General features: G+C 38.1%; 2 protein-coding genes across 7 annotated transcripts in view; one reads left to right on the forward strand and one right to left on the reverse strand.

Moving 5' to 3' along the window:
- Window positions 1-15,902, forward strand: part of LOC109417701 (suppressor APC domain-containing protein 2) — a 195,990-nt gene that overhangs the window by 24,835 nt on the left and 155,253 nt on the right. The gene's annotated exons all lie outside the window — the stretch shown is intronic.
- LOC134287732 (uncharacterized) lies at window positions 4,799-5,754 on the reverse strand. Its single transcript, XM_062850441.1, has 2 exons — window positions 5,023-5,754; window positions 4,799-4,937 (listed from the first exon to the last, which is right to left on the reverse strand). Exon 1 carries the CDS (start codon window positions 5,749-5,751, stop codon window positions 5,068-5,070), a length of 684 nt encoding a protein of 227 aa, XP_062706425.1. The 5' UTR covers window positions 5,752-5,754; the 3' UTR covers window positions 4,799-4,937; window positions 5,023-5,067.

Below are 15,902 nucleotides of genomic sequence, written 5' to 3' on the forward strand. Positions count from 1 at the left end.
GAACTATAATTAGCATCTTGAATTTTGGAACGATGTTGAAATTCAGGAAAATTTGGTGTTTTATTAGAAAAATAGTCTAATCGTTATAATTTTCTTCCGTGTTAAGAATTTTAAGTTAAGTCAAAAGTTTTTCAAAGCTCATTATATAAGTCATAAATGGTCAAAATTTCATTGCATTCGGTTCATTGAATCCAGAGATATAACAGCTCAAAGTTGGCTATCGGATAAATATACCTTTTTCTAGAACCTTAATAACTTCGTGCAGAATAGTCCGATCTGTTTCAAATTTTGTCCACTGATACACATCTAGTTGATCCACTTACAGTAAAAATTTGAGAATATTTGATGCATTTTTCGAAAAGTTACAGCTATTTGAATATTTTTTGAGAAGGGAAAATTTTGCCTGTCCCGATCATTTTGTCTATCCCCTGTATATTACCTGGAAGAAATAGAAAAGAAACCGGAAATCCTCAGGGAATTTTATTAAGATTTATTTACTAATTTGTATAAATGTAGTACTTCTGTATTTTTTTAGTGAAATAAAATACTTTATTACGAATAATTTCGTGGCAAAAAAAAGAACTACAAAAGATTGCCTCGAATTTATATTTGTTGACTACTTTGTGTGAAAAATGTGGTATTTTCCTAGTATTTCGAGCGATATAAAATATGAGTGTAATAAAAACATCACTAGTGTTGTTCAAATAAATCCACTTAACTACTACGATAATTCCAAAGGTAAAAAACTACATGTCATTGCTTTAAAATTTGGCTTATTGTTTTTTTTGTGTGGAAATGTGGTATTTTCGTACATTTTTTTTTTGATAAAACAAAATATTAGTGTAACGTAAACTTCAAAATATTATCACAATCATGTCCAGGGCATTCATTTAGAAATTTAAGGCCAAAAAACTACATGTTTTGCCTCTAAATTTTGGTTTATTTTGAATGAAAATTATGGTATATTTGTAATTTTTTGAGTAAAATAAATTAAGAGTGTTATAAAAACGTGACTATTGTTCATCAAATATGTCCAGTACTCTTTCACGGATAATTTCAAGGCAAAAAACTACAATGCATTGTAAGCTATTTTTATTTGTTACCCACTTTGTGTGAGAAACGTGGTACTTTCGATAGATTTTGAGTGTATTAAAATTTGAGTGTAATCAAAACATCACTTTTATTGTTCAAGTATGTCCCCAAACTGCTAAGAACAATGAAAGGCTAAAAAACTACAAGTTATCGTTTTAAGTTTAGTTTTGTTGACTACTTTGTGTAAAAAATATGGAATTTTCCTAGTTTTTCGGGCAAAACAAAATAAGTGTGTAATTAGAACATTTTCATTGTTCATAAAAAATGTCCAGTACAATCCTACGAACAGTTTAAGACCAAAAAAAGTATATGTCATCGGTTTGAATTTTGGTTTATTGCTTATTTTATGTGAAAAATAGGGTATTTTAGCAGTTTTTTCAGTAAATTCAAATATCAGTGTACTGAAAAATCACTTATTTTGCATATGTTCACTCCGGCAGTACGCATGATTTAGGGTCGAAAAACCCATGTGTCATCGCTTTAAATTTTATTTTATTGATTAAAGTGTGCAAAAAATGCGCTCTCAAAAAAAAGTAGGAAATGCCTTTTGCTTAATAACTTTGGGTAGACGCTTCTATTTTGGAATCTTTAAAATGGACACTGTTCTTGAAGCCTGTCCGGTTCCATCGCAAAAAAATGTTTTAAAATCGGTTGAAAAACGGCCGAGAAATGCCTTGTCAAAGTTGAACTTCCGACTTTTTTGGACCCTTGGTAGTTTAAGTGTTAATGCTGCATAGGGATTTCCTGAAAAATACATCGAATCCTTTATTTCCAAAAAAATCTTGGAACTTTGAGTTTTTTTGGGACTTCTGGTGAATTTTGAGAAATTTTAGAATGATTTGTAGGGATTCCAGGGTTTTTGGAAAAATTTCTAAAAAAACTGCCTGGAGATACTGTTGTAGGGTGCGTGTACCAGTTATCGCACTACCTAAGGAAAACTATTTCTACAAAAAATAAGAAGAAGACCAACGAATGTTTCCAATATATCAAATGATTGAATAGTTTCCATACTTTACAGGAAAAATAAACAAACCGAGTCAAAACTACTTTCTGTATTTATTACGGCGTGTGCCAATGATAGGAACCCTGTACCAGTTATGGATACATTTTCTTATTTCGGTTCCACTTCGCACTATTTGCATGCATTCCTTATGGGATTAGCCATAACTGGTACACTATGGCGAAATAGGGTGCAAGGAAACCGAAATTATAAGGAAAATGATTATATTCTATAACAATTTTAGCAAATTGTGAAGTTTGAATGATTACAATCATCTTTTGTGAACTTGATCTTGTGTTCACAAAATGTTTCTTGTTGATTTGCATCGTTAAAGGTTGAAAATCAACTTTGGCGAATTTGAGGTACTATAGCCATAACTGGTACACTGAGCCTAGATGATATTTTTCTTGTGTAAGTTCTTAGGAAGCCAATGAAAGAAAACCTGCAGGCTCGCCTGCAGGCATGATGTTCTGAGCAATGTGTGCAAGTTTTTGTATTTTATAATTTAGAATAGATATTTTAAGAGGAATTCTCAAAAGCATTGCTAGGGGAATGAAGAGTATCTTGCCAAATCCCTGAAGTTTTTAGCGAAATTCCGAAAGCTTGTACTACGTTTCCAAAATATAAATTATAATACCTTATTTTCGTGAATTGAGCAAATTACCAATGACGAGTTATGCCACAAGTCCAAAATTATGGAAGAAAACCTGTGAAATTCAGCCTAAACATATTATTTGGGATTCAAAAGTTTCGAATATTTTCGGAACAAAATTCTAAAAAGTGGAGCGGATCTGGTTGGATGGTTAGAACACTTGACTATCACGCCGAGGACCTGGGATCGAATCCCACTCCCGACAAACTCACAAAATGTGAGTTCTTCCTTCGGAAGGGAAGTAAAGCGTGGGTCCCGAGATGAACTAGCCCAGGGCTAAAAATCTCGTTAATACAGATAAAAAAAAAATTCTAAAAAGTATTTTACAGTTTTTAAAACTTTCAAAATCTTCTTTTGACGATTTGGTATTGGCAAAATTTCAGTAGTTAATTTTTATTGTCATGAATATTTTAATTGATGGAGAAATTTCTGATTTTTATTACGGAATCAATGAGTGGGCCACTTTCTAATATACCTATTTCAAAATCAGTACACGGGCCGCACAAAAGTTGGTCGAAGGCCGCATGCGGTCCGCGGTCCGCAGTTTGATGACCACTGCTTTAAAGCTTCTGCAATGCTGGGAGATACTGCTCTAATTCTGTGATGCATCGGGTGAAATTTACTAAAATTTAGTGAAAATACTTTATTGTATGATTATAGTTTGTACTAAATTGCATGTGTATGTAGTAGCGTGGTTCAAAAAATCGTTTTTGCTCCACACCGCTTATTCAATTCGTAACCAGATTCTATGTCTTCTTCCAAAATTTGAGCTCGGTTCGTTGAAAATTGAGACTGCACAATCCCTTCAAAGTTTGTATGGGAATTACTATGGGAAAACGATGTTTTTCATTCAATCGACCGTAATATTTTCCCAAGTGTCCTAAAACGTCAGTTGACCCTTGGTACTTCTAGGCTACAAACCGATAACTAACTAATGAGGCGTCCGATTTGAATGCGGTCTTCGGCAAAATTGTATCTGATAGAGTAATCTAGAAGTACCAAAGGTCAACTAATCCTCTAGGGCACTTGGGGAAATGCTATGGTCGATTGAATGAAAAACATCATTTCCTTATAGTAATTCCCATACAAACTTTGAAGGGCTAGTGCAGTCTCAATTTTCAACCAAATGAGCCCAAATTTTGAGAGAAGGCATAGAATCTGGTTACGAATCGAATAAGCGGTGTGGAGCAAAAACGATTTTTTGAACCACGCTAGTATGTAGGGCCACCATCTTTGCTTGAGTCTGGCTCTGCATGCAGTTCCACTAAACAGTAAAGGCTAAATTTCATTACCATCTTGAATTCCACATACTGCTTAAGAGAATCTTCTTCCAACAGTAAGCTTAAGAGAATCTCCTTCCAACAGTATGATCCAACAAGGTGAATAATGTAATTAACATTACTTGTCAAGCTTTCTACAGGATGGTATGTTACAAGAAGGGCGCCAAATCCATTGCAACTTTTGGTATAGCAGAATCCATCTACAAGGATGTTACAGTTACTTCTCACCTCGCTTCGGTTAGTAACCACTCCGTCGTGCAGTTACAACTTCAATGATGCCTTGATGCACCCTCCCAACCCCGCACAGTTATATAGTCAATTGTATAATTTATTATGGTGAAATATAATAATGAAATATGGATTATAATTTGTAGTAAATTTGGTAGATATCGAAGCAATACTTTAAACTAGCCTTAAAACAAAGAGGTACATTTGTGTGTTTTTTGTAAACATGATTAATTTTTATTCGCATAATGCTTGGTTTATCTCGGCTACAATTCATAGTACTGTAAAGTTTTTGATGAAATTTTGTAGGTATTTATGATGCACATAAAGACACTTTTATCAGCTCCGTAGAGTTTTGATTCAAACAAGAGAGCCTAAAATACACACATTAAAAAATATACTTTTTGGAGAAGCTATACGACTGGGAGAAATGTTAAGTTGTTGTGGCTTTCTCAGTCTATAAGTTTGAAACAACTAATTTGGCATAACCCGACGTTTCGGCCCCGTGTATTGAACCTTTTTCAAGGCATAATCAAAAACTATATGCAACATTTGTGCTACTTGATGGGTTTAATCACCGTTAACGAGTATATCTCTTTATTGTTGATATTTCTCGGTGAACGAATAAAACAAACTTGTTTTTTGCGTGACGTTTCGGCCTAATCACATTTCGGCCATCTTCAGACGCCTAAAATTTTATTACAAAAAACACGAAATTAAAACATTAACATAACACAATTTTTCATTTAACATTTTTTCACCCCACAACTCACAATTTGATCGCCGCAGCTGATGCTACCTCCTATCCAGCTGGGAGATCACGTACCACTGTCTAGTAGGGTACTTTGCGGTTGTGGTGCGCGTCCTCTCTCGTTTCCTCTTCGTCGTCTATCGTTGTTCGTCACTTGTCGCAGCTTAAACACTAACGCATTGTAGTTCGTGTTGAACAATCCACACTCACGCTGGAGGTTCACTGTATTGGCTTCCCCTGCCAGCTTGATGTGGAATGTCTCCGCGACTACTCTGCTCTCCTGGTCGGCGATTCGTTCAATTATTTTCGTCTCGTCAAAATTAAACACATGGCCGTCACATAGCGTGTGGTGCGTTAGTCCAGTCCTGTTGTCTTTCCGTTTTACGTCATTTTTGTGCTCGTTGATCCGCGTGTCCAGTTTTCTCCCCGTCTGTCCGATGTACACCTTTCCATCCCCTGTTCCACAAGGTACCGAATACACCACATTTTTATGTTGTCCTGGTGGGATCGGGTCCTTGAGTTTAGCGAAAATCTCATTTTTCAATTTCGATTTTGCTTTCACCGCCAATGTTATGCCCTGTTCCTTGAGGATTTTTTGCAACTTTTCACTCAGGCATGGGACATATGGCGTGGGAATGTACTTCGTTTCGTCCACCTCCTTGTCGTTCTGCAGTCCGTTGTAGTGCTTGTGTACCCTCTGTTTCAAGACATTCTGAATGAACCAGTTAGGGTAATTGTTACACTTCAACATTTCCTTCACCGTACTGAGGGCCGAAGGGGTGCTGTACAAGCAATTCGGAATAAATATGGCCCTAACGGTGAATTGCTGCTGAGGAGATTCCAAAGAACGGCAACGAACCTGGCCAAGGACAACAACAGGATGAAATTCCTACTCAACTGTAGACGGTGTAAAGTGATCCCGAAGTGCCTCAACTACAAAATCCACATCCAGCTCGGTAGCGGCCGGTCCAGGGAGGAATTGGATAAACTGATGTTCAAACAGAAGATCCGAATCCTCAGTGTCATGGTTGCCGATGTGAAAAGATCAATCGCGGAGTTGCAGAAGAACAAAGCGCACCTCTTCGGAAAGATCGAAACAGCGTTCGAGAGGGAAGATGTAGTTGCAGTGAAGAAAATGGTGGAGAAGAAGAGCCGTTCCGTACACGAAGAGTCGAAAAGGAGAGGAGAGAGAAAGATAGAGAGGATGAAAAATCAGCGGATAGCCGAAATGAACATCGAAGAAGAATGGGTTGAAAACACGACCGACACCCGAATCCCGGACTTCTTACAACGAACCCTTTCGCTGGGTCCGAATTTCAACGTACAGAATAAGAGAAAAATGCCGTATGTTGAAATAGTAGCCGGTATTGAAAAGGGGATTCGATTCAAGGAGAATGCTGACGAGATTCGCGGGGAGGTTGCGTCGGCAATTACGAATCATATCAACTATGTCCGACAACCCAGACACGGGAAGTTGGAGTGGATTGAGAAGGATATAGCAGCAAGCAGGCGTTTCTTGGAGGAAAACCCGAATCTGCTCATAACAAAAGCAGATAAGGGCAACAAGACCGTCATAATTGAAGCAGAAGAATATCACGCTAAAATGATGGAACTGCTCAACGATGAAGACACATACCGGAAACTACGAGCTGATCCTTCCAATAGGATTATGAGGAAGATAAATGCGACGGTTGACGGATGGTTGGATCAGAAATGCATAGAGAAGAGCGAACACCGGAAAATGAAAATTTCGAGCTGTAACCCTCCCAGAATCTATGGCCTTCCGAAGTTGCACAAGGAGGGCAGACCGTTGAGGCCAGTAGTTTCGACGATCGGATCCGCCACCTACCAGATGGCCCAATATCTGGCAGGAGTCCTGGAAAATGTTGTTGGAAAAACAGAACACCACGTAAAAAACAGTTTTGAGTTTGCACAACAGATAACAGGAATGCAGATCCCCGAGGAGCACATGCTGTTTTCATTGGATGTGAAATCGCTGTATACCAATGTCCCGGTGCAGTACGCGATGGAGTGTATCGAGGCAAGGTGGAGCGAGGTAGCAAGGTATACGAAGATTGACAAGCGAAGCTTCTTGGATGCAACAAGATTAGTCTTAGACTCTACGTTTTTCAACTATCGAGGAGTTACCTACACACAAACCTTCGGAGTACCGATGGGATCACCGCTGTCTCCGGTTATAGCGAACATCGTTATGGAGCGTTTGGAACAGGAGAGCATACAGCGGGTGAGTGCAGAACAACTCGATATGGTGATATACAGGCGGTATGTGGATGACTGTTTTTGCGTTGCACGGAGGGAACACGTTGATCGAATCTTGGAGATTTTCAATGACTTCCATGATAGGCTGCAGTTCACTGTGGAGAAAGAGGAACAAGAGCAAATCAAGTTTCTAGATATCATGGTAACGAGAAAAGAAGGAATCCTTGAGAAAACGTGGCTACCAAAACAGACGAAGGGACGGTATCTGGATTTCATTTCGGAAAGTCCGTACTCCCACAAACGCAACACTGCGATTGCCCTAGTGGATAGGGCTATCAAGTTGACTGATGCACAGCACCGCCCTTCGGCCATCAGTACGGTGAAGGAAATGTTGAAGTGTAACAATTACCCTAACTGGTTCATTCAGAATGTCTTGAAACAGAGGGTACACAAGCACTACAACGGACTGCAGAACGACAAGGAGGTGGACGAAACGAAGTACATTCCCACGCCATATGTCCCATGCCTGAGTGAAAAGTTGCAAAAAATCCTCAAGGAACAGGGCATAACATTGGCGGTGAAAGCAAAATCGAAATTGAAAAATGAGATTTTCGCTAAACTCAAGGACCCGATCCCACCAGGACAACATAAAAATGTGGTGTATTCGGTACCTTGTGGAACAGGGGATGGAAAGGTGTACATCGGACAGACGGGGAGAAAACTGGACACGCGGATCAACGAGCACAAAAATGACGTAAAACGGAAAGACAACAGGACTGGACTAACGCACCACACGCTATGTGACGGCCATGTGTTTAATTTTGACGAGACGAAAATAATTGAACGAATCGCCGACCAGGAGAGCAGAGTAGTCGCGGAGACATTCCACATCAAGCTGGCAGGGGAAGCCAATACAGTGAACCTCCAGCGTGAGTGTGGATTGTTCAACACGAACTACAATGCGTTAGTGTTTAAGCTGCGACAAGTGACGAACAACGATAGACGACGAAGAGGAAACGAGAGAGGACGCGCACCACAACCGCAAAGTACCCTACTAGACAGTGGTACGTGATCTCCCAGCTGGATAGGAGGTAGCATCAGCTGCGGCGATCAAATTGTGAGTTGTGGGGTGAAAAAATGTTAAATGAAAAATTGTGTTATGTTAATGTTTTAATTTCGTGTTTTTTGTAATAAAATTTTAGGCGTCTGAAGATGGCCGAAATGTGATTAGGCCGAAACGTCACGCAAAAAACAAGTTTGTTTTATTCGTTCACCGAGAAATATCAACAATAAAGAGATATAAACATTTGTGCTAGTATTACATGTTATGACGTTTTAAACATTTTTTAAAGACATTTTTATGAAATACTTGTACAAATGGGGCATTACGGCATTACACGGTGTCGAAATCTCGATCATTATCGAACTTTCATTTACCTCGTATTTTTCTACTAACAAGGCTAGTGTTTATTGAATTTTAATATGGAAAATAGCCATACGTTTCACTAAATCAAAATATTTTTCCGATGGTTTATTTTCAATACATTCATACTGTTAAGCTTGAATTATGACTTTATATGAAGAAACATACGGGGTACACGAAAGTTCGATAATAATCAAACTTTTGATACCGCGTTCCACCTCTTAAACAGCATTCAGCAACCGTACAACGAGAGACGATTGACTGCGTCAATTAAGGTGAATATATGACGAAGCCACAACTCGAATTTTCAAGAGCACAAATCTGATGAACCGAATGTCGGTTTGCGCTGAAAAGTTGATCGATTGGTCATCACCAGAGGGTAACCAATCGATCAACTTTTCAGTTCAAACCGACATTCGGTTCTTCAGATTTGTGCTCTCGAAAAATCGAGGTGTGGCTTCGTTATATATTCACCTTAAATGTAGACAAAATGATCGGGACAGGCTAAACTTTCATTGAAAAAATTATCAACTATCTGTATCTTGTCGGAAAATGCATAAACAATCTCAATTTCTTACTTTACGTTGATCAATTAGTTACTACAGTGGTGTTCAGGCTGGAGGATACCGCGGGCCAAATTTGCAATTCGGGATCGACCTGCGGGCCGCATAAAACATACTTGCACAAAAACAACAAAAAGATCAATTCTAAAGTATATTTATTAAAAATCTGAACTGTTCAGAACTTGTGTCAAACTTTATAATCTATTGCCCTTTGTTGAGTTCAATTTAGATTCATAAGTTTGGGTGAGAAAAACGTTTGAGCTTCAAATTGAAATTCAAACAAACAATTTTAAAGTTGCCCCTAAAAATGCCTTGAAGCCACTTCAAGAACTTGTCAAGCAGCTTTTACAAGAATTTCTTTTGAATCGCTCCAAAAAGGTTTGCTGGATTTTCTCCTGAAATTTCTTGTTGAGTTGCTCCAGACGGTTTTCGAGAAATTTCTTGAAGTTTCATTTAGTTTTTCTATAATTTTCTTGGAACACCTCCAAGAACTCCTCTGAGATTTGGCTTTGGAACTGCCCTGAAGTTACTTCAGGAATTCCTCATTAATCGTTTCCAAGAATTTCTCCTAGAATAGTTTCCGGATTTTTCCGAAAATATTCCAGGAGTTTCTTGAAAATTTTAGTAAATTCTTTCCATTAGTGTCTTCTAAAGTTGATGAAATACTTCATCATAAAATTTCTTCAAAAATTAGATTTTAACAATTGTTTGCGGAAGTTTGTTCAGCATTATCTTCTAAAGTTGCTGCATAAGTTGCTTTAAATTTATTGTTCTAATTTTGCTCAGGCGTTCTAGGCATCTTTCGTGTCTTGAAACAGTTGGTCCTGGAATCTTGTTTGTAGTTAGTCCTGCAAATTCTCTTTTTTTGCTCGAGGAATTTATTCTAAAGTTGTTTAAGAAATTTCTGTTAGAAAGGCACCAGAACATTTTTCTAGGAGATGCTCCTACAATTTCCATGCGGTATCTCCACAACTTTCTCATTGAGTTTCTTCAGGTTTATTTTCTCCAGGATTATTTGAGTTTCTCCATATATATCGTTTAGAGTTGCTTAAATTTTTTCTCCAAAAATATTTCCTGGAGCTTCTCCAAAAATGTATCCAAAAGTTTCTCCAAAGGGCACAGGAAAAGCTTTATGAATCTCGCCTGAGATTTTTTTTTCTTTAAGTTCGTTCAGGAATTTTGCTTGGACAATTCAAAATGGGTTCGTAAGTTTTGTTACGAAAAATGTGTGAATCTTATAAAAGAAATTTAAACAAACAGTGGAAATTAAACAATATTGGCAACCAAGTTGAGATTTGTTGAGAATTTTGTCAAAAACTTCGTGCTTTGTGTGTTTATGTTCTTCGGAAAGGCGAAATGTGAAATATTTGCTCAGCGTTACATTGACTGCGCTTAAAAACTGCAACTAATGTTTAAATGATTCAATATTACATTTTTAACAAACTTTCATATAAGTCGTACCACTTATAAATAACTATAAGCTGGCTTCGTGACTTAGCTGAAATGCCGAATTATTTCGGAGTTGCGATTTCGAATCTTACCAGAACGGATTGTTCTTTTTGTTTCTTTTGTTTATTTATCATTTAATTTGTGTTCAACACTGTGAAAATTGATCAGCAATTTTTTTGTTTGATTTCTTAATAAATTTAACAAGTTATTTCAAATAATCGTTCAAAAATTGCGATTCGTCTTAAAGTACTCCGCGGGCCGCAGGATGAGCACCACTGAACTAGTTGTATATCAATGGTCCAAAATTGGAAATATTCGGACTGTTCAACAAGAAGTCCAAAAATTCTAGTAAAAAACATAATCATAATTGCCAACCAACATCATTGCCATACCCATATTGAACTGTTAAATCAGAGAGTTGTTTCATGGGGTCCCAAAGGGGTTTCCTGGAGATCTCAGAGGCGTTTGAGGGTAGTCCCAGAGGGTCTCAGGGGGTACCAGGAAGACTCAGGGGATTTAAAGGGGTCTCAGGGGGTTGCAGGCTGTCTCAGGGCCCTACGGGGTCTAAAGGGTGTTTGAGGAAGTCTCAGGGAGGTTACAGGGGACCTCAGGGGCGCTTCAAGGTGTCTCTAAGGTTTCCAGAGTAGATCCATAGCATCTCAGGGGGTTTCAGGTGGTACCAGGAGATCTTAGAGGCGTTTCAAGGGGGTTCCATGGGTACTTTAGCGAGTATCAGAATGACTCAGGGGCGTTTAAGGGTATTTCAGAGGTTACCTGGAGATTTCATGGGCGTTGCAGAAGGTCTCAGGAGGCTTCACGGAGCCTCTGGGGTACTTCAAAGAGTCTTAGTGGCGTTTTAGGGCTACGGAGGTCTCAGAGGCGTTTCAGGAGGTTTAAGGGAGTTATTCTTCTTCTGTGTGGATCTACGTTCCCAATGGAACTTGGCCTGTCTCACTTAGTGTTCTTTGCAAAGTACTGAAAAAAAAAACGGCTGAACATTTGACATTTTTTTACACGAACATCTCAGGCCCAGCCAAATTCAAACTGCTCGAAAAAAAATGTCATCAACATTTAGGGTAGGTAATCAAAATTTGAACCAAATTGAGGCTTTCTGAAGCAGTGCAAATTTTAAGTGATTTTTTCTCCCACATGGAAATAATTTACTACGGCAAAATCGTATCTACATGAAAGCCACGGGTATAAACTTTCTGTTAAATTGTAAAAAGTTTGTATTTGCACCGAATTTCATTGAAATATTTGATTTTTCATCAACAATGATTTTAATCTTAATTTGAACCAATTTTAATCTTAATTTGAACTACTAGCGGCAGCAGCTCGAGCATCTCCCACAACAGCCAATTTCGTGCTGAACAATAGAAAAACACATGGATTTGCTAATTCCCATAACTATTTTTCATTAGGCAGTGGAATTTGAACTTAGAATGTTCTAAACTCTTCAGGAACGTGGAAACTAAATTTGGAATTTTTCATCCCCCAAGAGTAAACAAAACAACCACTAGCGCAGTCTGCTGGCCAACACTGGAAGCTCGCCCCCGTTTACTAGTTCAAATTTAGATTACAAATGGTTCAACTTAAGATAACATTCTCCAGGTAAGAATTACTTAAATTTTATTATTTTATGACAAATAATGCGGAATATTATTCAGTTGGTCGATTCTACGATAAATAAGCTTTCATTTGACGTGTTCACATATTGCGTGTGATACAATGCATGAGCTGTACGAGTGCACCGAAAATGTGCTTTCTCTGGGGGGAAATGGGTGAAATCACAGTGATTTTTCAATTGCCTGTTTTCCATGACAAAAACGCTTTTTTCAATGCTTTTAAAGTCCATGTTACACAAGTTTACAAAATAAAACGAAAGTCGTGAACTTCTGTCAACGACCAAAATTTTTGAAGCACAATTTAGTGCTGATATCGAAACCGACCTTCAAAAAATTTAAAGTAGAACAGTTTATGAGTTTTGGCTCAATATCGAGTTTTGTAACTTTTAAAAATATGTAATTTACTCAAATTCGAATATATTGCGTTTCGTTCAACCAATTTTAATTTTTTTTCCCTAAATTAGAAGCTGAAAACAATACCATTCGATCATCTGAATACAGGTTTTGCGTCAGATTGATGAAATTCAAGATATTGGCGAGTTTTGGGGACGATCTTCTTAAATTTTAGCAAAATTCCCAAAATTTTTTTAAGAAATGTATTTTTTTCAATGAGAAAAAATCAACTTGAAAATTCTTTCTCGACGTTTACTTGACATATCATATGTAGGCGAGTTACAGTAAAAATTTCAGCTCAATCGGAGCATTGATTACGGAGAATGAGATGTTTGAAGTGAGCGACTTTGCTTAAAAATAGAACAAAAATCGATTTCAAATCATCAACCTTGTATGGAAAGTCGAAAAAATTTCCGCTCTACTGTAATTTTTTTCCTTCGCGTTTTCGAATTCAGGGCATGATTCTACACCAAAAATGATCATCAGCTTACCGAGTTCAAAAATGCTGTAAACTAGTGTTATCAGGTTATATTACGGTTATATTACGGAAAGCTGTTTAACATCTTTTTCGGGACAATATTTGCCTGAAAAGTACGTCTTTTTAATGAATTTTGAAATGGTTCAAATTAAGATTACAATTTGACTAGTTCAAAGTTTGATTTCTTACCCTATTATCCTGCAGCATTCTTCCACAAAACCGTGTCCAAGCGCGAGAGCGCCAGTACTCGATCACAACGATGACAGAATGAACGATGTCATTCCCATTTTCGCCTAGTTCTACGTTTCAAACCGCGTTTGGATAAACTTCTTTACATGCATCACTAAGCTGGGAATGTGCTTCAGCAATTTGTGCCAATCAATTCAAATCATTCATTAGAACAAGTGAGTTATTAGCAGTTAAACATATTTGACATTTTTCGCATTTTTGACCTCGACACGGCATGACTGCTTATAACATTTTTCGTTGGGTAAGGAAAACCATCAAGCACCTACTTGACTGCCGACGGCGTGCTGATGGTATTGTTGCTGCCGTTGTTTTGTTTTTATTTTACTGTATGAACTGTATCGATGAACGGTAAACAGAAAAAAGCCTCATTGCCATCCCTGATTCTTTGAACACTCCCCCAATTATTAATTGAAGTGCTTTTTTTGCTTGCCATAGTATGAATTTGTGTATCGTAAGACATTTTCAATGATGCACTTGACCACGAAGTCGAAAAAAAAATACCCGACCGGAACGCATATCGAACCCTTCGTCTTCGGTTTGGTGATTCAAAGCCTTATCCACAAGGCTATCTGGAGACTCGGGAGTCTCAAAGTTGTTAAAGTGGGTCATAGGGGAGTTTACGGATGGTACCTGGAGGTCTCTGGGACGTTCCAGGATGTCTCAGAGGGTATCATGTGGTCCCAGGGGGTTTAAGGGAGGTTGCAAGGGGTGCGATAAGCGCGTTTTAAGGAATCTCAAGGGTGCGCCACGGATCCTAGAGGGTGTCAAAGGGTACCTGGGCTGCCGTTCTATGTCCAACTGTCCCATATTATATGAAGGTTTCAGAAGTGTTTCAGCGGGTTTAGTGGATACCTGGAAGTTTCAGGGGGTTTCAAGGGTCTCTGGAGCGCTACAGGGGGTCCAAAAAGGGTTTCGTTGCGGTACCTGGAGGTTTCTGGATCGTTTCAGGAGGTCTCAACTTTAACCCACCTGAACTATGCTCAGCAGAAACCTCCAGAGTCGGTTAACAACGATCGACGGAACTATATAACGCATTCTTATATTTTCGAAACACAAAGGCAACACTACAAAAATATTTCTAATTAGATCGCACAAGGGTGAGAGGCATGAAAACCCCTTTGTGGATTCGAAATTTGTTATGTCACATAATACTTGCGGTTTTGGGTCTTGGTTAATTGGTGGGTGAATGTCGTGAAAACGCAGCACGGTGACGGCGCACACTGGGGCAGAACGCAGTTATGGACAGACAAAACCTCTAGTGCTCTGGATATGCATCCTAGAGATTTGGTGTCTTCAGAGAAGTGTCTTGTAAGAGTTTTGACTAAAATCTGGTAACTCAATAATTGATCCAGATAAGTTGCAACTGATCTAGATCAGTTTTAGCTTTTTATAGAAGCGTCAAAGAAGACATACCCAGACATGTTACATTAAAAAACAATCGGAAAATTGCTTTACATCATGTTTGGAGTTCAAAAAATTGATCTTAATGGTCAATTTTCATTTATTTTCAAGATGATTTCATACTACATAGTATATAGTAGAGATGGGAAAATGATTCAATTTTGAGAGTGAATCGCTACCGATTCACTCTAAAAAAAGAGTCGACTCTTTTGACCGATTCAGTAACTCTTTTCCGTAACTTGATGAAAAATGTTATTTTTCGATGTTAGCCAATTCCTTTTTTATATGTCCAGTTTTCTAGCTCGCAAAGTATGGACGTCGACTCAGCCATCGACGTAATAAATACAGGATACACAGATGTTCGTTCTTTTCATTAAAGAGTCGAATCACTAGCGCGAGCCGGCCATACAATATACGAATGAAAAATGATCGATTGGCAAAGATTACGTTATTCTGTGTCTAAACATCACTTAAGTACGCAGTTAATCTAACTATTTTCGCCACTTGTTGTTCTCGAAATGAACCTCAGCGAATCGTAACTCTTTTGAAAAGAATCGTGATTCACTCACTCGGTTTCGCGAATCGGTTCTTTGAGTCGACTCGCGAGTGAGTTACCCATGTCTAGTATATAGCAAAAGCCCCGAGTTACCCCACTTTTCTTTCCCCACTGTATCGATGCTAGTGGTATTGGCATATTTTGGCTAAAAAATTAGCTGCCTCCGCCTGTTGCTTCATGAGTTATCAAATAAATTGTAAATTACCTTTTTTTTGTTATTTAAATAAGGAAAACCTCCAATTTCCGTGATTATGTAAGTTTTTGTTATGGAATAATCTTTTTCTTATATATTTTTGCTTACCTAACGTTCGAAATTTTTTTCTGATTTTTTCACTTCAAAATATTGATCAAAATCAATTTTTCCGACTTTTTCAGTAAAGTAGCCCACTGTGCCTTTCGTGTGCATTATAGAGTATAAGTGTCTTCGGAAGAAATGTCAAAAATGTCAGAATAAACAATTTTGCAGAAGAAAGTTTTCTTCCATGACGCTTCTATAAAAAGCTAAAACTGATCTAGATCAGTTGCAACTTATCTAGATCAATTAT

Source organism: Aedes albopictus, chromosome 2 (assembly GCF_035046485.1).
Source record: "Aedes albopictus strain Foshan chromosome 2, AalbF5, whole genome shotgun sequence".
Taxonomy (NCBI): Eukaryota; Metazoa; Arthropoda; class Insecta; order Diptera; family Culicidae; genus Aedes; species Aedes albopictus.

What these genes read in the sequence shown, in the direction of transcription:
- LOC134287732 (XM_062850441.1), bottom strand. Translation starts at nt 5,751, where the DNA reads ATGTTGAAGTGTAACAATTACCCTAACTGGTTCATTCAGAATGTCTTG.